Consider the following 24644-nt stretch of genomic DNA (forward strand, 5'->3'; position numbering starts at 1 on the left):
GGTGAACTCCCAGATATGGTAAGGTAGACGTGGACCACTTGAACGGGAAGGAAGCTGCTAATGAAGCAAGAGCTGTCTGTGGCAAAGAAATGTTGAGGGCTTCCGATTTCTGCAAATTGATCTTGTAATTTGATAGGGTCGCGTATCGGTAGAGTTCAGCGAGAAGATTGGGAAGTGAGATTAACGGTTGTGAAAGAAAAAAATAAGAGGTCATCGGCATAGGCGGCAATTTTATGGGTATTGTCCCCGACCTGAACTCCTGTAATATCCACATTCTGACGAATGCATCGAAGGAGAGGTTCCAGTGTGAGAATGAAAATAAGAGGGGAGAGGGGACAGCCCTGACGGGTACCATTCAGAATAGGGAAATTGTCAGAGAGGACATCGTTAATATTGACAGTCGCAGAGGGCCTTGAGTACAAACTACCAATTCATCGGAGCATGTTGGATCCAAGTCCTATATGTTTTGAGGTCTGGGTAAGGAACCCCCAATCTACTCGGTCGAAGGCCTTTTCGGCATCAGTGGAGATAAAAACAGCTGGGATAGAGGAGGAGGAGAGATAATGTAGGATACTAATAGTCCTGGTGGTGTTCTCTCTAGCTTCTCTGGTGGGCATGAATCCAACCTGGTCACGATGGATGATATGCTGCAATAGGGGAGTAAGACTGGTTGACAGGATTTTTGCAAACGATTTAAGGTCAACGTTCAACAGAGAAATGGGTCTATAATTCGAACATTGGGAGAGATCCTTACCCTCTTTGGGGATAACCGAAATGTGGGCCCTGAACGTGTCGGAAGGTAGAGTAGCATGTGCGGCAAGCGAATTATAAGCAGAGAGAAAGAGAGTCTGAAGGTCTGGCATAAATGTTTTGTAGTAGGTTAATGTGAGTCCGTCTGGGCCTGGGGCTCTACCCGTTCGAGAATCTTTAACGGCGAGTTCGAGCTCGGGAAGTGTGATAGGTTCTTCCAAAATTGAAACAGCGTCCTGGGGAAGGGTGGGAATGCCGGCCCGTTGCAGATAATTATCTATGGAGAGTTTGCGCTCTTCAAGGGCCTGTAATTGAAGGGGCTGAGTAATCTTATAAAGCTTAGCATAATAAGCCTGGAATGTTTCTGCAATACGTGAGGAAAGGGCATGTATGTGACCCCGTTCATCTAGGATGAGAGGAATAAACGAGCGTGCTCTCTGTACGCGCAGATCCCGCGCCAAAGTCTTCCCCGGTTTGTTTCCAAACTCGAAGAAATTGCGGCGACATCTGGCCAGGGAAGCCTTCGCGTGAGAAAGAGATAAGCTTTTAAGTTGTTCCCGTAGTGTGCAAAGTTCAACTTTAGTTTGAAGCGCAAGGAATCGTTCATGAGCTTTCTCTAGAGCGCCGATCTTGGATAGAAGGTCTGTGAAATGAGCATTCCTCGAGCGCTTGAGCCGGGCACCATGTTTAATGAAAGTGCCTCGGATAAAGCATTTATGAGTTTCCCATACCACAGGAGACGATACCTCTCCCGTTGCGTTATTAGTGAAGAACTCCTTAAAGGGAATGTGTTGCCAGAAAAACATGTTTTTTTAAAAAAAATTAAACATTTAGTGTGTGGGTGATTAAACATTGTTCAAATTTTTTTTTTTTTTTTGCACGAGTCCAGGAAATATTATAAATTATTTCTAATTTATAATACTACCCATTTTTGGTCACTAGATGGAGCTGTTCCCAATGTTGCAGCATTGCAACATTGGGTTAAAAGCCCTCGCTCTAGTGAGCTCTCAGCATCCCCCCCTCCTTTATCCTGGCTAGTGCCGGGATAAACGAGGGGTTTGAACGGTGTAATCTCCTACACTGTGTGTCGCCATTTTTTGAGCTAACCCACAGTGTAGTAGGTTTACATACAGTAGTAAACACACACAAACACGAACATACATTGAAATCTCTTACCTGCTCCTGCCGCCGCGGCTCCCTCCGGCCCGTCCGCTCCGTTTGCTGCCGCTGGTGCAAGTGCACAAATCCGGAAGCCGCGACCGGAAGTAGTAATATTACTGTCCGGCCGCGACTTCCGGTCCACAGGAAAATGGCGCCGGACGGCGCCAATTTCGAATAGGACTGTGTGGGAGCGGCGCATGCGCAGTTCCCACACAGACGCCGTACACTGCAGTCAATGGGACGGGAGCCGTTCGCAGTCCCTATGGGACTGTGGCTGCCGTATTCCATGTCTGTATGTGTCGTTAATCGACACACACAGAAATGGAACAAAAAATGGCAGCCCCCATAGGGAAGAAAAAGTGTAAAAATAAGAAAAAGTAAAACACAAACACACAAATGAATATAAACGTTTTTAATAAAGCACTAACATCTTTAACATATAAAAAAATAATTTGTGATGACACTGTTCCTTTAAGATCTGTACGAATACCTTTGACCACGGTTTGATCTTGTAGAAGGCTGTCATTCAGACGCCATCTCCAAGTACGCGGTTGAGAGGACGGGAGGGAAAGAGACATGGATATGAGAGCGTGATCCGAAAAAGAGATCGAATCAATATGCGCCGACTGCAGCCAGCAAAGGTGAGTATGAGATAGGAACAAGTAATCAATGCGTGAGTAGGAGTCATGTACGTGAGAAAAAATGGGAGTAATCGCGGTCGGAGGGATGGAGCAAGCGCCATGTGTCAATTAATTGAAAATGTTGCAAGGAGGCTTTTGTTTTTCTAAGGGAGATATAGGGCAAGTGAGAGGATCCAGTTGAGGTATCCAATATGGGGTCTAATGCCATGTTGAGGTCCCCTCCAAGGACAACCACCCCCTCCAGAAAATCTTCTACATCCCGGAGCATGCTATCCAAAAAACTAGATTGTCCAGTGTTGGGAAGATACGCCGTACAAAACGTAAAAGTTGATTCTGCCATCTTACCTTTGACAAAAAGATATTGTCCCACTTCATCACAGCGACAATCCACATACGTCCAGGGTGCAGAACGTGCAATAAGAATGGAAACCCTTTTAGTTTTAGATTCACTGGAGATTTTAAAGAGAACCTGTCACATTAAAATTCAGTCCAATCTGCCTACATCATGTTATAGAGTAGTGGGAGCTGAGCATATTAATATATAGTTTTGTGGGAAAAGATTCAGTGTAACTTGTAATTTATTAATTTAAACCTCTGCTCATTCAGGTTTAGGAGTTCAGTGGGTGGTCCTACTCTGTGATTGACATCCTTTCCTGTATGAGTGTGAATACAGAGACATCTGTCAATCAGTGATTAAGACCACCCACTGGACGCCTAAGCCTATAATGAGCAGAGATTTAAATGAATATATGAGAAGTTATATTGAATCTTATCCCACAAAACTATATATCAATCTGCTCAGCTCCCCCTGCTCTATAGCATGGCGGAGATTGGATTGCATGTTTAACGTGATATATTCGCTTTAAGATTGCACATCCCACACAATAAGGAGTTAGTGGCCCTAGCAGCATTTTTCCTGATGATCAACTGCTGGCAGGGGTACTAACAATCTGGAAAGGGTTCGTCCGTTCATTTTACCATTAATGGTACATTTGTGACAATACGTTTAATAAGCTCAGCTTACAAAATAAGACATTGGGGGGAATTTATAAACCTTTCTATGCCCGTTTTCTGGCGTAGAAAAGTTGCAAAAGGGCCCAAAAATTTGGCCTTTTTACGCCGTCCTCGCCCCTTTTATGGAAAGAGTGCGTAGCTTTGCAAAAAAGAGCAACAAATTTATTATAATTTATGCAGGAAAAATGGTGTAACTAATCGTCAAAATCTAGGCAGGCTCTTGGCTTGCGTAGATTTCACTCGTGGGAAGTAGCAAGGTAGAGTCCTCTAGTGGGGCCTGTATTTTGCCTACCCCCACCCTCAACTCGGCTACCCCCATCGGACAATTAAATAAATAAATAAAAAAAATGAATGCTCACCTCATCGCTCCTCTTTTCCCCAGGTCCTCTCGGCATGACACAGGCCATACAACATACTGACACCGGTCAGCTTAAAGACATTGTATGCGACACATTATTGATGACATTCAGTGCTGCGTCACATATAAGGTTCTGATGCTGCTCAGCGGTAGGACCTTGTATGACCCACGCTGAGGGGACCCGGAAGGGAGGAGAGGAGAGGTGAATATTTTTTTTATTGTTTTATTTTCTGGCCGATGGGGAAAGCTATGAATGACGCCCGAGCACAGTCGTTGTGCCTCAGTTGTTGCGCATGGCCGGCCGAAAGATGCAACACATTAATGTGTCACATGTTACTCCATCTTTTTGTCTATTAAAACTTCCGTATAAAACGCCATTCTTAATATATTCTCCCTAGTGTGTTTACATAGCTGTGAAAACCTAGGCACACTGGTGTACTCTGTTAACACTTGGCAAATCATACCCTTGTTCAGCCTGACTCCTCTTGTTGGCCTGACTTTTTTTTATCTCTTAAAATGTTTTTCATATGTTTTTTGTATAAACTTTTGTGCTTTTTTTAAACCTAGGTGTACTTGTAAAAATTAAGTACATCATATACAGTACATCTTGCACTGTACCTTGACAGTCCTGCAGGCAAGATTGTGCAACAGATAGATAAAGATATTTTTTTAAATTATTATATCAACATGATGTGCCACCATGCTGATAGTATCTGCTGCATTGAAGTCCATGCAAATTATCCACTGCCAAGTCAAAATATATTGTCATTTTATAGTGAGATAGAGTACCTTTTCAACACACATGCCTATTTAGTATGCAGAACTGAACACCTCTTGTTGAGGTAACCTTTCCAGTGCAGGCGCCAAGTAAAATATCCCCTTTCCTTACCAGTGCCCTTGTGCCTTTTATTAAGTTGCATAGCGTACGGCTTGTTCATGTTCCTTGTGAAGTGTTTGTTAAGATTAGATGTGTTTGTAACAGGGGTGCATTGCTAAATATGAACGCTAGACAGATAGCAAGATAAATGAACTCCAGGCCACAGTATATTTGGAATTCTGATGAGAAGGTTCTTCAGTCTTGATCGGTCACAATCCTGATCACTGGCGGAATTTTTACACATCATAAGTAATAGTAATTATACTAAAAAAGACCTTTGACAAAGTACATTTTACCCGTTCAATTGCGCAAGACATTTTAGGAAGCTCTAAAGAATTGTGCTCGTACAAGTACCGCTGCATGTTTCCAGGTTTTAAAGGAAATTTATGGGCTTAATTATAATTTTTGTTTGAAGATGTCCCTTGGTCATGTAGATTAGTTTGCTGTTTGAGCAAAAATCAATATTTATTTTATTATGGAGATGACATTTTACGCTTACGTGTATCATTTCATTTCAGTAAGGGAGAGGAGTTGAGATAAATAAGTTTTTAGTTGGAAGGTATGCCTGAAAGAAACACCAAAGTGCAGAGAATTCTTAAGAAAAGCTGTCTATACTAAGTGTGTATTCACATCTGATTGACAGACCTTATTTATTTCGATGGGACTAAAACTGATGCCAAAGTGCATTGCTTGGAATACAATGTACCTATAAAGCAACAACTACAATGTGTACTTTACCACTAAAATAGCCTGTGCTGGCACAAGTGCACGCCTACTTGTGTATAGTAGAGCACAGATAGGAGCAACTCTGAGTAGACTGGATGGATATGTGCTTACACAAGCTAAGTACACATTGTACTTGTTGCTTTATAGGTACTTTGGACTCCACCTGCTTCGGCCTTTGATGCTCTACTGGAAAACCATAATTTTTGTATTACTTGGAATCTGTATTCATCAGTTCCGCCATGATTCCGTTTTTTGTTTTTTTCTACAGGATCCAATGTGGTTTTATGTTATCAGTTCTTTTTGGGGTTTTTTCCAATCAGTTTAGTTCAGTCATTGCACGATGGTTGGATGTATAGCGTTTTCTTTCATATACTATAACATTTTTTATCATAAGGCTGTGTTCACGTCTGTGTCCAAGGCCTCCATCGCAGATCCGGGCAAAAATGCCATAGAAAATTGTGCAGCATGCTGCGCCATCTTGTCTAATAAAATGATAGACATCATAACGGACGGCAAGGTGTGAAGATGTGATGTAACTGTCACTGCCACCATTTTTGATGTTCTGCTCCTATGATGGAACAAAACAACCAAAATGACAGATGCATTTGTGAACAGAGCGTTAAAGGAAATTTCAGGGTCTTTTCTTATAACGGATTGAAGGGCTTTTTCAATTCATAGAAAGAAACCCCAAATGGGTAAAACTGACATGCTGACAATGCAATGTAATTAAAATAAAGAATTGAAATATTTACAGCATATAGCTAACATTGCACTATGATACAGTTTATATATTGATAAATTGTACATAAACATTTTAAATAATAAACATCAAAAATAATTTGTGTAGATACAGTGAAACCTCTTTGAGAACGCCACCCAAAATTGCATGAAAGATGGTCTGGTGGTCCTCTCAAAGAAATTGGCCAGTATGCATAGTATATGATGGAACTGAAAATTTGTCACAGGAAATCTGGCCTAGACCAAGTCTAGCTAGTGTAATAGTGCAGCTACTGGACAAAGCAGAAACTGTCAGGTTTTAAGCAACCAGGGAGCATGTACAGCAGAGAGGGTTTTCTCTGCTGTTGCTTGGGTGTAAAGCCTGGAATAGGGCCTGGTTTGCTGGAGTGTGAAGGAGAAGGGTGGGCTTCCACTCCATACAGACAGTCCATGTCTTGGGCTGTCTGATGAGCCCAGTTAGGCTTCACCTGAGACGGCTCTTTAATTCAGGTGTGTGCTGTTCACACAGGGCTCTCAGTCTGGGGAAGACAGGCATGCTAGCCTGTGAGAGTCACCACCGTGTGAGGTAAAGCTGTGAAGGTTTTGAGGTGCTGGGCACAAGGCTCAGTGTCTCGTAGTGAGGGACACTGAATGTGTTAGTTAGAGGCTGGACGGCCTAGGGTTTAACCCGTTAGTGACCGGCCCATCGTGTTTCTACGTCGGTCACTAACGGGCCTTATTCCGATGCCATAGACTTTTTACGTCACGGCATCGGAATAAGTAAACAGAGCAGGGAGCTGTCAAATCTCCCTGCTCTCAGCTGCCAGAGGCAGCTGAGGGCTGGGAGCGTCCCTGCTCTGCCGGGTGAGATCGATATTAGTATCGATCTCACCCGTTTAACCCCTCAGATGCGGTGCACAATAGCGTGCACCGCATCTGAGTGGTTTTGGAGAGAGGGAGGGAGCTCCCTCTCTCTCCCACCGACACCCGGCGATACGATCGCCGAGTGTCTGTGTCTCTAATGGCAGCCGGGGGCCTAATAAAGGCCCCCAGGTCTGCCTGTAATGAATGCCTGCTAGATCATGCCGCAGGCATAACCTAGCAGATGCCTGTCCGTGTTTTAATAAAGTTAATTAAAAAAATATGTGAAAAAAAAATGAAAAACCCAGCTTTTCCCCTTACAAAATGCTTTACTATTAAAAAAACTAAATAAAGTAAAAAAGTCACACATATTTGGTATCGCCGCGTCCGTAACGACCCCGACTATAAATCTATTACATTATTTAACCCGCACGGTGAACGCCGTAAAAAATTTAATAAAAAACTATGGAAAAATTGCTTTTTTCTGTGAACACTGACTTTAAAAAAATGTGATAAAAAGTGATCAAAAAGTCGCATCTACTCCAAAATGGTACCAATAAAAACTACAAGTCTTCCCGCAAAAAAAAAGCCCTCATACAACCGCATCGGCGAAAAAATAAAACCGTTACGGCTCTTCAAATATGGAGACACAAAAACAAATAATTTTGAAAAAAAAAGCGTTTTTACTGTGTAAAAGTAGTAAAACATACAAAAACTATACAAATTTGGTATCGTTGCAATCGTAACAACCCACTGAATAAAGTTATTGTGTTATTTATATCACACGGTAAACGGCGTAGATTTAAGACGTGAAAAAGAGTGGCGAAATTTCAGGTTTTTTTCTATTTCCCCCCAAATAAAAGTTAATCAATAAATAATATGTCCCCCAAAATGGTGTTATTAAAAAATACAACTTGTCCCGCAAAAAACAAGACCTTATACAGCTATGTCGACGCAAAAATAAAAAGGTTATAGCTCTTGGAATGCGACGATGGAAAAACTTAAAGGGAATGTGTTGCCAGAAAAACATGTTTTTTTTATTTTTATTAAACATTTAGTGTGTAGGTGATTAAACATTGTTCAAATTTTTTTTATTTTTTTCACGAGTGAGGAAATATTATAAATTAATTCTAATTTACAATATTTCCCATTGCTGGTCGCTAGATGGAGCTATTCCCAAAATTGCAGCATTGCATGTGGTAAAGCAACCACATTGCTTTATGCTGCAAAATTGGGTAAAAAGCCCTCGCTCTAGTGAACTCTCAGCATCCCCCCCCTCCTTTATCCTGGCTAGTGCCGGGATAAACGATGGGTTTGAACGGTCTAACCTACTACAATGTGTGTCGCCATTTTTTGAGCTAACACACAGTGTAGTAGGTTTACATACATTAGTAAACGTACACAAACAAGAACATACATAGAAATCTCTTACCTGCTCCTGCCGCCGCGGCTCCGTCTGCTGCCGCTGGTCCAAGTGCACAAGTCCGGAAGCCGCGACCGGAAGTAGTAATCTTACTGTCCGGCCGCGACTTCCGGTCCACAGGAAAATGGCGCCGGACGGCGCGCATTTCAAATTGGACTGTGTGGGAGCGGCGCATGCGCAGTTCCCACACAGACGGCGTACATGTTAGTGGATGGAACGGGCCCCGTTCGCAGTCCCTATGGGACTGTGGCTGCCGTATTCCATGTCTGTATGTGTCGTTAATCGACACATACAGAAATGGAAAAAAAAATGGCAGCCCCCATAGGGAAGAAAAAGTGTAAAAATAAGAAAAAGTAAAACACAAACACACAAATAAATATAAACGTTTTTAATAAAGCACTAACATCTTTAACATATTAAAAAAAAAATTGTGATGACACTGTTCCTTTAAAAAATGGCTTGGTCATTAAGGTTTAAAATAGGCTGGTCATTAAGGGGTTAATTTGGATGTTGATTGTTGTAACACTGATTGCTGTGGTGAAGATAATAACGCTAGCTGCGGCTTGTTTAAACCTTTTATTCAAGGAGTTGGAGTGAACTTTCTATATGTGTCAACCATCTCACCCGGGAGATGGCGATCCTGTGAGTTGTGGTCCCCAAGTTGTTACACTGGATAGAAGTTTATGTTATCCTCTTCACTGTGGCCATCTAAAGCCCCACAGGGACATGAGAAGGATCACAGATCTTCCTCTCCCTGCATGCTGTCAGCATGTCCCCCACTGGCTTCCCCTTTGCTACTTCACATAGGCTGCAGTGGGAGATGCAAATCTATGGAGCTTCCACTTCAGCTCTGGCTAGAAAGTGGCTAGCCCATGCTAGAGGCGCTTTTAGCAAGGACGTTTATCATACGTCCTTGGCAAGGAAGGGGTGCAGTTATATTAACACTAGCAGTGGGCCTACGTTTGAATCCTCAGTCTGCAATTCGGACAGATTCCAAATCAAGAATAGCGGTGTATGCAGGGCTATTCTTGCCATCACAACAACAGAAACCACTACAGAACCCAGAGATACCCCATTATACGTCAATTGGGTCAACGGGCACCCTTGAAATCTGTTGTATCATGATTCTGATAGAATAAATGCTACAACGCATATCTGAACAGAACATACATTGATAAGCCATAACATTAAAAACAATGATACGTGTAGTGAATAACATTGATTATCTCATTACAATGGTACCTGTCAAGCGATGCGATATAATAGGCAGCAAATCCGAAAGTCAGTTCTTTACTTTAATGTATTGGAAGCAAGAAAAATGGGCAAGCATAAGGATTTGAGCGACTTTAACAATGAACAAATTGTGATGGTTAGACGACTGGGTCAGAGCATTCGCAAAACAGCAGGTCTTGAGGGGTGTTCTTGGTATGCGGTGGTTAGTATATACCAAAAGTGGTCAAAGAAAGGTGAATGGATGACCGGGTCATGGGTGCCCAAGGCTAATTAATGAATATGGTGTGCGAAGGCTAGCCTGGCGCATCACAGCTTGCTGAACTTGTGGCTGTGTAGCCACAGACCGTTTAAAGTGCCCATGCTGGCCCCTGTCCATCGTTGAAAGTGCCTAAAATGGGTACGTGAGCATCAGAACTGGACCACAGAGCAATGGAAGATTGTGGCCTGGTCTGATGGATCGTGTTTTCTTTTACATCATGTGGCGGGCCAGGTGCGTGTGCGTAGCTTAGCTGGGGAAGAGATAGCACCAGGATGAACTTTGGGGGAAAATGCAAGATGTCGAGGCCGTGTGATGCTCTGGACAATGTTCTGCTGGGGAAATTTGAGTCCTGGCATTTATATGGATGTTATTTTGTCATGCGTCACCTACCTAAACATTGTTTCAGGCCAAGTATACTCCTTCAGAGCAATGGTAATCCCTAATGGCAGGGGTCTTTTTTGCAAGATAATGTGCCCTGCCACACAGCTAAAGTAGTTCAGGAATGTGATCAAAATGACAAAGAGTTGAAGGTGTTGACTTGAGTTCCAAAATCCCTAGATCTCAATTTGATCAAGTATGTGTGAAATGTCCCGGGAAAACAAATTTTATCCATGGAGACCCCACTATGCATCTTACAGTACTTAAAGGAACCTCTGCTAATGTGTTGGTGCCATATACCAACAGGACACCTTAAAAAGTCTTGTGAAGTCCATGCCTTGATGAGTCAGATGTGTTTTGGCGGCATGAGAGGGACCTACACAATGTTAGGCAGGTGGTTTTAAAGTTACGGCTGATTGATTGTATATTATAGCCTAGAGCTGCCTGTTCTTGGAACCAGTGAATGCTTTGTCAACCAACACTAAAACAAGCTCACTTTCGAACGCTCGTTCACGACCATTGGCCCATGTAAACATGGACGTGATCAGCCGACAAACCAGCAAGCTCGTTTGTCGGCTGAAAGGATCTTTTATGTTGCCTAAAGAAATGTGGTTTGTATACAACACTTCTCGTGTAAACAGGGGTTGCACCTATGACAAGATGTGAACTTTAAGGTGATGAACTATTGTTTCTACGATCGTTCATCCCCAAACTCCTGATCATTGTTACAGCGAGTGCCGAGCACCATGTTCTCATCGATCAACGCTAGTTACCGGCTAGGATATCTGGTATACTGGATACCGGCTAGGATATCTTTAGATTACTAAACAGTACATGTTGTAATGACTGTACTTTTCAGAATGCAAAACAGAGCATGTTTGAGTGTCTCGAATGGGATGCTGCAAGATTTTAGCTCAGAAGCCTGTAGTATTATGAATGCTGCTAGATATTAGAATGGGCTAAAAGTTCTGCTCTGACTTGAGATTTGCACAAGTAAGTTATTATTCCCCACGTTACTAATATGTAAAGTATAAAATGATGTTCAGATGTGAATCTACACTGAGTATACTGTATGGTCTAAAACTTGAATCTTGCCAACAACTTTAGAATGGCTCTAGAATGTATGTGTATGTACAGTATACTTGAGATGTGAGATATGTCTCTCTGAATATCATGCTATATAAATTATGGGGAATAAATAAATAACCTATAATGAAATAAACACGAATTTAGATCATGTTTACATATTAACCCCTTAACAACCGCCAATACACCTATTCACGGCGTCCATTAAGGGTACTTATGCCAGAGTTCCGCCTTTTCGTGGTGCTGTGTCATAAGCCTGGCACGGGTGTCCTGTGCCAGCTAAAGCAGGTGTCCGGCAGTCTAAAGACAGCCGGGCACCTGCTCTAACTGTCGGGATCGATTTCAACATCGATCTCACCCGTTTAACCCCTTTGATGTGGCGCTCAATAGTGAGCACCTCATCCAAGTAGTTTAGGAGGGAGGGAGCTCCCTCTCTCACCCCACCGACACCCTGCAATGGCAATCACAGGGTGCCGATGGCTTCTATGGCAGCCGGGGGCCTAACAAAGTCCCCCAGGTCTGCCTGTAGTGGATGCCTGCTAGGCCATGCCAGATGCATGACCTAGCAGATGCCTGTCAGTTTTACACTGACCGGCAATAATACGCTGCAATACAGAAGTATTGCAGTGTATTATAAAAGCGATCAGAAGTCGCATAGTGAAGTCCCCTAGTGGGACTAAAAATAAAGTTGTCAAAAAGTTTAATAAAGTTAATAAAAAATAAATAAGAATCGCAAGTAAAAAAAAAAAATGAAAAACCCACTTTTTCCCTTATAAAATACTTTAATATGAAAAAACAAAAAAAATAAAAATATTACACATATTTGGTATCGCCAAGTCCATAATGACCCCACCTATAAAGCTATTATGTTATTTAACCTGCACGGTGAACGCTGTAAAAATTAAAATAAAAAACAATGTGAGAATTGCTGTTTTCTGTTCATCCTGCCTTAAAAAAAATGTGATTAAAAAGAGATCAAAAAGTCGCATGTGCTCCAAAATGGTACCAATAAAAACTAGAAGTCGTTCCTGCAAAAAACAAGCCCTCATACAGCTGCATCGGCGGAAAAAAAAAAAATTATTACGCTTGCCTTGCTGTAAATCACACACAAACGTTACCGAAGTGTTAGGATTCTGAATAGACATCACGTCCTGGCTGGTAGTGATGCCTATTCACTGTCAGGACACTTCAGTAACATTAATGTGTATGTATGTGGCTGCACATAGTGATCTAGCTAGATCACTATGTGCTGTGTAAATGAATGGAGAGAAGTGTATGACGCTGATCAGGTCAGTGTCATACACTTCTCTCCACAACGCCCACTTGGTCAAAAAGTAAAACACGCCCAGTTGGGCATTAAGAAACTCATTAGCATAAAGATAAAATCGTTCAGAACTCTGTCAAAAATTATTTTTTTTCTAAATAAAAAACACTGCTGTAATCTACATTACAGCGCCGATCATATTATGTTGAAGATAGGGCATTTATAATGTGGTTATAAAAGAGTATCTGGCACACCAATTTTGAAACAAAGGTATTTTTTTATTTTGTTTTTGTTTTTAATGCCAGTGGCAGAGTGCGACGTTTCGGTCTAGGTGACCTTCATCAGGCACTGAGCCGTGCTGGGAAACTGAATAGACGAGTGCTATCAGCACCACTAGCGCTCGTCTATTCAGTTTCCCAGCACGGCTCAGTGCTTGATGTAGGTCACCTAGACCGAAACGTCGCACTCTGCCACTGGCATTAAAAACAAAATAAAAAAATACCTTTCTTTCAAAATTGGTGTGCCGGATACTCTTTTATATTTATGTTTGGGTTGGGCCCCTATCCGTGCAAAACCTCACCCTTCCACGTATCTGGTGCTATCTGAACCTATACACAAATTTATAATGTGGTGACAGAGCCTCTTTAAGGTCTAAAATAGGCCAGTCATTAAGGGGTTAAAGAGGACCTGTAACTAAATCATATAAACTGATTAACGGACCGGAAAAGCGCGGTTTCCGTGATTCCAGCGCTTTTTTTCTGGACGGCCCCGTTCCAGAGATATGGCGCCCTGTTGTGTTGGCTCCCTATGAGCTCATTTGCCGTAGATATTTAATGGGGGTGGAGCAAGCTTCCCTGCCTCTGATACTGACCAATCAGCGCGAGGCAGCTTGAGGGTAGTTCACACTCTGTTGGCTGACTACAGCAAAATAGCATAGAGGGAGCCAACACAGTGGGCCATATCTGTGGTACAGGGGAAAGGGGTACAGAGGAAAAAACAACTGTGCTGGAATCAGGGAGACAGCGCTATTCAGGACAGGTAACTAGTTAAACTTATATGAACTAGTGACCGGTCCTCTTTAAATTGAGAGAACATTCCCATTAGAACGGTTATCTTTGGTGTTATGTAAAATAGAAATGCATTATGATTTTACTAGAGTTTTGTGTTGTCTACCACGGGTGTGTAGTATGCTCTGGTGCTGATTCTAGCCAGTGTATAAAATATATTCAAATGTTGCAAATAAAATGCCCTTGTATATGAATTATTCAGTAGAACATTTGAAAACCTCAGAATCTTCACTGTGTTGTGAGGTTACCTGAGGACACATTAGCCTGTCAAAAAGAGAATATGCAGTCGGTGATCTTTTCTAAAGATGACAACTAATATTATAGTTTGCCCCAAAAATGAATGTTTTTTGCAGCATCTCCCATCAATATAAAACACATGGACTGATAGAATCTCAAATTACTCCTTAAAGAAATCTTGCAGAGAACAGAAGTGTTAATGTCCTCCATCTTTGACTATTATATTACTTAGGGGCCTAACATACCTGTTCTCCCATTGCAGACAACCGTGGGGTAGCTCCTGCTGCAGCCAGTTACCTTACATCCGGACACAGTGGGGGTAATGGCTGATTTCCTGTATGTTAGTATATTTCTCACAAATTTTAATGCAATATGAGACAGGGCAGAACTAAGGGAGGAAATGCTGGTTGTATTTTTCCTGGGTTTTATATTTAGTGTTCCGTTTTAAACGAAAGGCGCTACTGCATCACGAGTGCAAGTAAAATGAAGCCTGACTGTCAATGTTATTGCCTTAAAGAGGCTCTGTCACCAGATTTTGCAGCCCCTATCTGCTAATGCAGCAGATAGGCGCTGCAATGTAGATTACAGTAACGTTTTTATTTTTAAAAAACGAGCATTTTTGGCCAAGTTATGACCATTTTCGTATTTATGCAAATGAGGCTTGCAAAAGTACAACTGGGCGTGTTGAAAAGTAAAAGTACAACTGGGCGTGTATTATGTGCGTACATCGGGGCGTGTTTACTACTTTTACTAGCTGGGCGTTGTGTATAGAAGTGTCATCCACTTCTCTTCACAACGCCCAGCTTCTGGCAGTGCAGCACTGTGACGTCACTCACAGGTCCTGCATCGTGTCGGCACCAGAGGCTACAGATGATTCTGCAGCAGCATCAGCATTTGCAGGTAAGTAGCTACATCGACTTACCTGCAAACGCCGATGCTGCTGCAGAATCATCTGTAGCCTCTGGTGCCGACACGATGCAGGACCTGTGAGTGACGTCACAGTGCTGCACTGCCAGAAGCTGGGCGTTGTGAAGAGAAGTGGATGATACTTCTATACACAACGCCCAGCTAGTAAAAGTAGTAAACACGCCCCGATGTACGCACATAATACACGCCCAGTTGTACTTTTACTTTTCAACACGCCCAGTTGTACTTTTGCAAGCCTCATTTGCATAAATACGAAAATGGTCATAACTTGGCCAAAAATGCTCGTTTTTTAAAAATAAAAACGTTACTGTAATCTACATTGCAGCGCCTATCTGCTGCATTAGCAGATAGGGGCTGCAAAATCTGGTGACAGAGCCTCTTTAAGCCAGCCATACACATAAGATAGCTATCAATCCTGACTCCATCATAAAGATCAGACGTACATGTTTATTTCAATGTGGGGATAAGCTGTTGTTGCTAGATACCAGTTGCAGTGGCTTTTCTCCTGGGGAAACAAAGGATCAGGCATGTTGAAATTTAGCTTGTCGATTCTTTATTTCCCTGACGTCTGCATTAAGGGTCTGTCTGGCTCCGCCATACACTTTAGATCATCAGTCTTTCCCACCGTATTTGTAAAGTTAGTCTGCATTCATCCAATGGGCATGACCAGTTTAAAGGGGTGTTCCCATTTTATAAAGTGATGGCATATTTCTACAGACCTCTAGGACCCCCACTGATCCTGAAAATTAAGGGTCTGCAGCACTGATTTAGCAATGTGTCACTGTTCCCACTGTTCAGGGAACTGCAGCACGGCCCCATTCAAGTGAACGGCGCCGCAGTGCAGGGTAAACTTATGCATGTAGCGCTAAATCAGTGGTCGGACCCGCACCGATCGTAAAGTGATTGCACATCCTAGTGATATGCCATCACTTTATAAGATGATAATAACCTGTTAACTCTATTCATCTGTATTAATCATCATTGTTTTCCACTACTAGGGGTTATGTGGAGGGCAGCGGTTGATAACTTGTATTAGATAACATTGGGGCTTTTGTACATAGTTGAGCACAGGCTACATAAGAAGTCCTGGAAGGGGTTCTTCTAAAGCTACGGTGATGGTCGCTGGAATCTATGTGGGGAGACAGAATAAGGTAGCAGTGTATATTACAAAATTGCACACCATTCTGATTGCTGCTCTTGGTGCACCACTTTATCTTAGTATAGTAAAGAATTTATCACTTTAATGCTGATTATAACAGATAACAAGTTAGTAATTCTATTTATTGTTATATTCATATACTTTTCTCTGTCATTGTATTCGTTTTATTTCTTATTGTACTTTCATTTAGTTATGTATTTATTGAGTAATATATACTTTTTTCTGTGCAAAACCCACACTTCTGGACCGAATTGTTTTGTCCTTTCTAATCTGGTAGCAGGAATTTAGTATATAACTTCAACATACTTGCCATAATATAACTTTGTTTCCTAATTTCTCTTGTTATTTTATGTCAAAGTTCCGGAAGAAGAAGTTGGAAAGCCTTTCCAATGCCCCATCTGTGGACTAGTAATAAAACGGAAAAGTTATTGGAAAAGGCACATGGTGATTCACACGGGTTTAAAAAGCCATCAGTGTCCACTATGTCCATTTCGTTGTGCCCGCAAGGACAATCTGAAATCACACATGAAGGTAAGGTTATGTTTTGACACACTTACCTAAAAAACTAAAGATGGCATTGTGCTAGCAATACAAAGTGATTTTGAGATGGAATTGCAAGTGTACATTGATTGCCATCATTTTTCTTAGCTGTATCCTGCCTTGTTATTGTAGATGCTTCACATTGTTACAACTGTTTGTTTCCAGCTTGGCTGCACTGACATCAGGCTGCGTATTAACCTGTTTTCTTCAAGCCACATTTTTTAAGCTGCTTTTATTTTTCAATGTGCATTTACGTTTTTATGAGAGACTTGGTTTATATAAAAGGTGTCAATTCTTAGGCTTCGTTCACATCTGTGTTGGGACTCTGTTCGTGGGTTCCGTCTGAGCTTTCCGTCAGGGCAACCCGTGAACGGAATCCAAACTAAAACAAATGGAAACCACCGTTTTCATCACCATCGATTTCAATGGTGAAGGATCCGGTGCAGATGGTTTCGGTTTGTCCCCTTTGTGTAAAGGTTCCGTTGGTTTAAAGGAATGAATCGACTACAGTATTGATTCCGTCAAAACGACGGAACCCTTACACAACGGAGACAAACGGAAACCATTTGAATCGGATCCGTCACCATTAAAATCAACGGTGATGCAAATGGAAACCTATGGTTTCAGTTTGTTTCAGTTTTAATTCCGTTCATGGGTTCCCCTGACGGAAAGCTCAGACAGAACCCATGAACGGAGCCCCCCGACGCAGATGTGAACAAAGCCCTAGTTATATAGATGTACATGGCAATAGCCACAGGGAATTTGAGAATAGCCCTGCTATGTTTTCAGATCACTACCACATCTCAGACTCAATTCCATTATAACATATTATTGGATTCGGAAAGGCAAGAAGGTTCCAGCATCAATATCTTGAACAAAATGCGGCTTTTATTAACCGCTTCCCGACCGCCCACAGTAAATTCATGTCGGCGCTTGCTGGGCACTGTGCCGCGCCAACGTGAATTCACGGTGGGTGTTAAAAGCGCGATCCGGGTGTCTCAGAGTAGGGCTGACACCCGGATCGCACTGTTATCCCCTGCCTCTGGTCCCGGAGACATGATCAGGACCTAATTGGTTCAGGTCCCGATCGTGCGATCGCAGGGAAAGTTTGTTGTAGCAACAAACAGGAAAGTTTGTTACTATAACAAACTGGAAAGTTTGTTGCTGCAACAAACTTTCCCGGGGACCGATTGCAGGTTCTGCAGTCGGTACCATGGCAAAACCGGAGGTCATACAACAGCCCCCGGGTCTGCCATGCACGGCAGCCTATGAGAACCAGCCGGAGGCTCATAAGCTATAAGCCAGTCAGTGTCACACTGACTGTTTATAATACGTTACACTACCTAGGTAGTGTAATGTGTTATAGCAGCTATCAGTGCTGCAGGTCTTCAAGTAAAAAGTAAAAAAAAAAATGTTTTATAAAAGTGTAAAAACAAGTTATAAGTTATAAAAACCAAAAATGCTTTTTTTCCAATAATAAGTCTTTTATTATCGGAAAAAAATGAAAATATTAAAAAAAAGTACACATATTTGGTATCACCGCGTTCATAACGACCCAAACTATAAAACTATAATATTATTTTTCCCGCACGGTGAACATCGCAAAAAAAATAATTAAAAAACAATGTCACAATCACTATTTTTTGGTCATCAACCCTCAGAAAATATAGAATAAACAGTGATCAAAAAGTCGCATGTACCCCAAAATAGTACGAATAAAAACTACAACCCGTCCTGCAAAAAACAAGGCCTTACACAGCTTTTTTGACTGAAAAATAAAAAGTTATGGCTCTCAGAATATGGTGACACAAAAAATAAATAATTTTATCAAAGTGATTTTATTGCGCAAATGCCACAAAACATAAAAAAACGATATACATATGGTATCGCCGTAATCGGATCGACCCGCAGAATAAAGTAAAATGTCATTTATAGCGCACGGTGAACACTGTAAAAAAAAAAAAAGACAAAAACCATTGTCAGAATTTATGTTTTTTTGTCACTTTGCTTGCCAAAAAAATCTAATAAAAAGTGATAAAAAAAATCACATGTACCCTAAAATGGTACCAATTAAAACTACAGATTGTTCCGCAACAAATAAGCCATCACTCAGCTCCGGTGAAGAAAAACTAAAAAAAGTTCTGGCTCTCAGAATATAGCGACAGAAATTGTGCAGTGTCCAAAAGCAGATAATATCGGGCACCATTTATCAGTGCGACATCGACCACATATCTGCAGATTATTATTTATTTACCCCATTATTATAACCTCTTATTATGTCCTGATGTACTCTGCCCAGTTTAAACCCCAAACAGGACTATTACCAAGCAAAATCTGCGCTCCAAAAGCCAAATGGCGCTCCCTCCCTTCTGAGCCCCACAGCGTGCCCAAACACCAGCTTACGTCCACATATATACTTATATCTGGGAGAACCCGCTCAACATTGTATGAGGTATTTGTCTTCAGTGGCACAAACTGGGCACAACATATTGTGCATTAAAATGGCATATCAGGTAAAAATGTTAATTTTCACTTTGCACCATCCGCTGCACATTAACGCCTTCGCGCACCACGACCCAATAGTATGTCGCGGTGCAGGGGGTTATATATGGAGCGAGCTCATGCCCTGCGCCCGCGCCGTATTCTGCAGGTGTCAGCTGTGTATTACAGCTGGCACCCGGGACTAATGGACAGGAACACCAATCGCGCTGTTACAGGAGCCTGTAAAAATGATATTATACTGCAATACCTTAGTATTGCAGTGTATTGTACCAGCGACCTAATGATCGCTCGTTCCACTCCCCTAAAGGGACTTTTCGGAGGTTTCCACTGTTTTGGTACCTCAGGGGCTTTGCAAATGCGACATGACACCCGAAAACCATTCCAGCTAAATTTGAGCTCCAAAAGCCGTGGATCCAAACAGCAGTTTATTACCACATATGGCGTATTGCTGTAATCAGGACAAATTGCTTTACAAATTTTGGGGTGATTTTTCTCCTTTATTCATTGTAAAAATTAAACATTTCTATGTTTTTTCAGAAAAAAGAAGATTTTCATTTTCACGGCCTAATTCCACTAAATTCAGCAAAAAAAAACTGTGGAGTCAAAATGCTAACTATACCCCTAGAAAATATCCTTGAGGGGTGTAGTGTCCAAAATTGGATTACTTTTGGGGGGTTTCCACTGTTTTGGTCCCTCCAGGGTGTTGCAAACGCGACATGGTACTGAAAACCAATCCAGCAAAATCTGCGCTTCAAAATTCAAATGGCGCTCCTTCCCTTCTGAGCTCTGCCGTGGGTCCAAACAGCAGTTTAGTACCACATATGGGGTATTGCTGTAATCGGGAGAAGTAGCTTTACAAGTTTTGGGGTGCTTTTTATTGTTTATTCCTTGCAAATAATTTTTTTTAAAATATTTTTTCAGAAAAAAAGTAGATTTTCACTTTCACAGACAAACTCCAATAAATGTAGCAAAAGACCTGTGGGGTCAAGATGCTAACTATATCCCTAGATAAATTCCTTGAGGTGTGTAGTTTCCAATACCGTGTCACTTTTGGGGGATTTCCACTGTTTTGGCACTACAAGACCTTTTCAAACCTGACATGGTGCCTAAAATATATTCTAAAAAAAGGAGTCCCCAAAATCCACGAGGGGCTCCTTTGCTTCTGAGGCCGGTGTTTCAGTCCATCACACTAGAGCCACATGTGGGTTATTTCTAAAAACTGCAGAATCTGGGCAATAAATATTGAGTTGCATTTCTCTGGTAAAACCTTCTGTGTTACAATTTTTTTTTTATTACAAATGAATTCAAGCAAAAAAAAATGTGACAATTTCCCCTCTACATTGTTTTAATTCCTGTGAAACGCCTAAAGGGTTAAGAAACTTTCTGAATGCTGTTTAGAATACTTTGAGGGGTGCAGTTTTTAATATGGGGTGATTTATGGGGTCTATCTAGTACATAAGGCCCTCAAAGCCGCTTCAGAACTGAACTGGTTCCTGTAAAAATAGCCTTTTGAAATTTTCTTGAAAATGTGAGAAACTGCTGCTAAAGTTCTAAGCCTTGTAACGTCCTACAAAAATAAAATAATGTTCAAAAAACTATGTAAATATAAAGTAGACATATGGAATATGTGAAATAGTAACTATTTTGTGTGGTATTACTATTTGTTTTACTAGCAGATACATTTAAAATGAGAAAAATCATAATTTTTGCACATTTTCTTTACATTTTGGTGTTTTTCACAAATAAACAATTAATTTATTGACCAAATTTTTCCACTAACATAAAGTACAATATGTCACAAGAAAAAAATCTCAGAATCGCTTGTATAGGCAAAAGCATTCCAGGGTTATTACCACATAAATTGACACATGTCAGATTTGAAAAAATGGGGCTGGTCCTGAAGGCCAAAATGAGCTCGGTCCTGAAAGGGTTAAGGTTCCATAAAATCAGGGACGAAAAAGCAAAAAGGAAACCCCCTAGTGGCTGGCAGGGATAATTAGACAATGAAGAGAAATGTGCCGAGGCACAGAGTCCCAGTTTCCCAGCCACCAGTCGACTAGTCGATAAGTGTCAGTAAAGGCAGTTAAAATATAACTTTTATTATGTATCAAACAGACAGACAACACTGAAGAGTTAAAATTATATCAAGAGACGGCCAGTATGTGTCGCAGAAGTCAGTGTGCATGCACCCAGTACAACGCTGGACGCAGTGAGAGAGACTGATTCAGCAGCTGCAGACTGCCGTGCATAGAAACAGTCCCCCACGGGTGGAAGCAATGACTGGACCGTCATTGATAGATTAAAATGGCGATAGCCCCCCCGACATGTTTCGCTGCAGAAGCAGCGTCCTCAGGGGATAAAACGGGGCTAATGAGCGCGCGTTTGAAAACCTGCTCCCTATATAGACTCGTGTGTCTGACGTCTGCATGACGTGTAGCGGCAACAACTCTCCTCAAGGCCAATCAGGTAATCGCAAATGACAAGCCCCCACGCCGAGAAGAGTGGCATGGCAACAGGCCAATAGAACACCGTGATCAGGCATCCAATCACCACGGGAGCTGGGCGCAAGCGCACATCAGTCAAAACGGGTGATAGTCATTCAGAAAGCTCTATGTGCGGGGAGATTGACAGCAAGGGCAGCCAGTAAAGAATACAGAACGGCGCCCAATCGAAATACACAAATCCAAACAAGTGGATAACGCAGAGAGCCTCAATCAATGGTGACAGCAAATGCCAAGTAACACATAAAATATGCATTCAATACAATATACACGTCATGATAGCCGCAGAGAGAGCATAAATATACTTACACAACGTAACATGCAGAGTCAATATACACAAGTGCATAATAATATATTCACATAAACACGTCCAGTGGACAGAACTAAATAGTAGGAGAGAGCAGGGATCAGAGCAAGTCGTCTGTTGTATCGATAACAGCATCAATGGTAATACACATGCTTATCAAGCATTAATATAGTATAACTAGATATACATCAAGACTGCATATGTGGTGATCAGTGTATCACATACCTGTCATACCGACAGAAGTATCACAAGGAAAAGTATGTTCAGCAGGAAAGATTAATTCAGCAAAAAGGTTTAGCAAAAAAGGTTTATGACAACAGGAGAAGAGGGTTCAGTACCTCCTATAGAAAAGCCATGAAGGTGAACCCCTCATTTAGGCCATTGGGACTCAGAGAGCTGAGCCTATGTATCCATCGTGCCTCCTCCTGCAGTAGCCTCCTATCTAAGTTGCCGGCCCTAGGTCCAAGTTTCAACTGCGTAATGCCCCAAAATTGAAGGACCTTGGAGTCGCTCCCATGAAAAGATCTCACGTGTCTGGAAATAGAGGTGTCCTCTTTCATATTAATACTACTAACATGTCTAGAGATTCTTCTCCTGAGTTGCTGGGTGGTCTTGCCAACATACAATTTGGGGCAAGGGCATCTGGCGACATATACAACGCCAGTGGTTTGACAGTTAATAAAGTGTCTGATGGTAAATTGACAGCCATTTAGGGGGTTGGTAAAACACTTGGTCTTGGGCATATATGTACAGAAGGAGCACCTACCACAGGGGGAAGGATCCCACCGTGGGGGCTGAAAGCCATGTATCACGAGGGATAAGTGGTCTGGAATAATGACTCCGCGTGAGAAATTCACGAAGGTTCCTACCACGTCGAAAAGTCACATTCGGAATGTCAGAAATAGCGTCCGCTAAGTCAGGATCAGACCGCAGAATAGCCCAATGCTTCCCCAAAATCTTAGATATCTGAGTGGAACAGGTGTCAAAGTTACCAATACACCTAATATTGGAACCTACAGGTCTTTCCTCAGCATTAGTTTTTCTGCCATAGAGCAGTTCCTCTCTAGGAGTGGCCTTAGCTCTGGCATAAGCTCGATGTAGGATTTTTTTGGGGTAGCCTCTTGCCAGAAATTTATGGAAGAGGGCATCACATTCTAATTTGAAAGTGTGTTCCTCGGAACAGTTCCTTCTGGCCCTAAGGTACTGACCGATAGGTATCCCCCTCTTAAGTGCTGGTGGATGAAAGCTACCATATTGTAAAAAACTATTGGTAGCAGTCTTTTTTCTAAAGACATTAGTGTGGACACCGCCACCAGAATCCAGAGAGATCTGAAGATCAAGAAAATCAATAGTGTTTTTATGTATGTGGTGAGTGAATTTCATGCCAATGTCATTGTGATTAAGTATATCCATGAAATCATGAAAAAGTGTAGTGTCACCATCCCAGAAGATCAGTATATCATCAATATACCTCCCCCAGAATAGTATGTGACACGTGAAAAAAAGTAAGTCTTCATTAAAAATTAAAGTGTCCTCCCACCACCCTAGAAATAAATTTGCATAAGTGGGTGCGCAAACTGTGCCCATTGCTGTGCCTTTTACCTGGTGGTAGAATTTACCATCAAATAAAAAATAATTGTGAGTTAATAAGAATTTAAGAAGTGAAAGTATCAAAGTGTTGTGTGCCTGGAATTGTATTCCCTTAGTGTTCAAAAAATACTGTACCGCCTGTAAACCCAAATCATGCTTAATATTAGTGTAAAGTGATTCTACGTCAATAGTGGCGATTAAGGTAGTGTCAGTGACATTGATCCCCTGGATTCTGGTGAGGGTGTCCTTAGTGTCTCTCAGGAAAGAGGGTAGAGCCTTAACAAAAGGTGCCAACATTTCATCAACATATGTGCTGATGCCCTGTGTCAGGTTGTCGTTTCCAGAGACAATGGGTCTCCCAGGAACTGGTCTTGTATCCTTGTGAATCTTTGGGAGTGCATAGAAAGTTGAAATAGTCGGAGTGGAATTGTACAAGAATTTGAATTCGTCTGAAGTGATAAGTTGTCTAGACTTAGCATCATCCAATAGGGAGCATAATTCAGATGTAAAGAGATTCGTAGGGTTCCTTTCCAGGATGATGCTGAGGAAAGACCTGTAGGTTCCAATATTAGGTGTATTGGTAACTTTGACACCTGTTCCACTCAGATATCTAAGATTTTGGGGAAGCATTGGGCTATTCTGCGGTCTGATCCTGACTTAGCGGACGCTATTTCTGACATTCCGAATGTGACTTTTCGACGTGGTAGGAACCTTCGTGAATTTCTCACGCGGAGTCATTATTCCAGACCACTTATCCCTCGTGATACATGGCTTTCAGCCCCCACGGTGGGATCCTTCCCCTGTGGTAGGTGCTCCTTCTGTACATATATGCCCAAGACCAAGTGTTTTACCAACCCCCTAAATGGCTGTCAATTTACCATCAGACACTTTATTAACTGTCAAACCACTGGCGTTGTATATGTCGCCAGATGCCCTTGCCCCAAATTGTATGTTGGCAAGACCACCCAGCAACTCAGGAGAAGAATCTCTAGACATGTTAGTAGTATTAATATGAAAGAGGACACCTCTATTTCCAGACACGTGAGATCTTTTCATGGGAGCGACT

General features: G+C 41.8%; 1 protein-coding gene across 1 annotated transcript in view; it reads left to right on the forward strand.

The window, feature by feature from the left end:
* ZNF827 (zinc finger protein 827) overlaps positions 1-24644 on the forward strand; it is a 270975-nt gene that overhangs the window by 68830 nt on the left and 177501 nt on the right. Inside the window, exon 3 of the mRNA XM_075860380.1 lies at positions 16497-16669. Coding sequence (XP_075716495.1) covers positions 16497-16669 — 173 coding nt within the window. The remainder of the gene's footprint in view (positions 1-16496; positions 16670-24644) is intronic.

Source organism: Rhinoderma darwinii, chromosome 1 (genome assembly GCF_050947455.1).
Source record: "Rhinoderma darwinii isolate aRhiDar2 chromosome 1, aRhiDar2.hap1, whole genome shotgun sequence".
Classification (NCBI taxonomy): domain Eukaryota; kingdom Metazoa; phylum Chordata; class Amphibia; order Anura; family Rhinodermatidae; genus Rhinoderma; species Rhinoderma darwinii.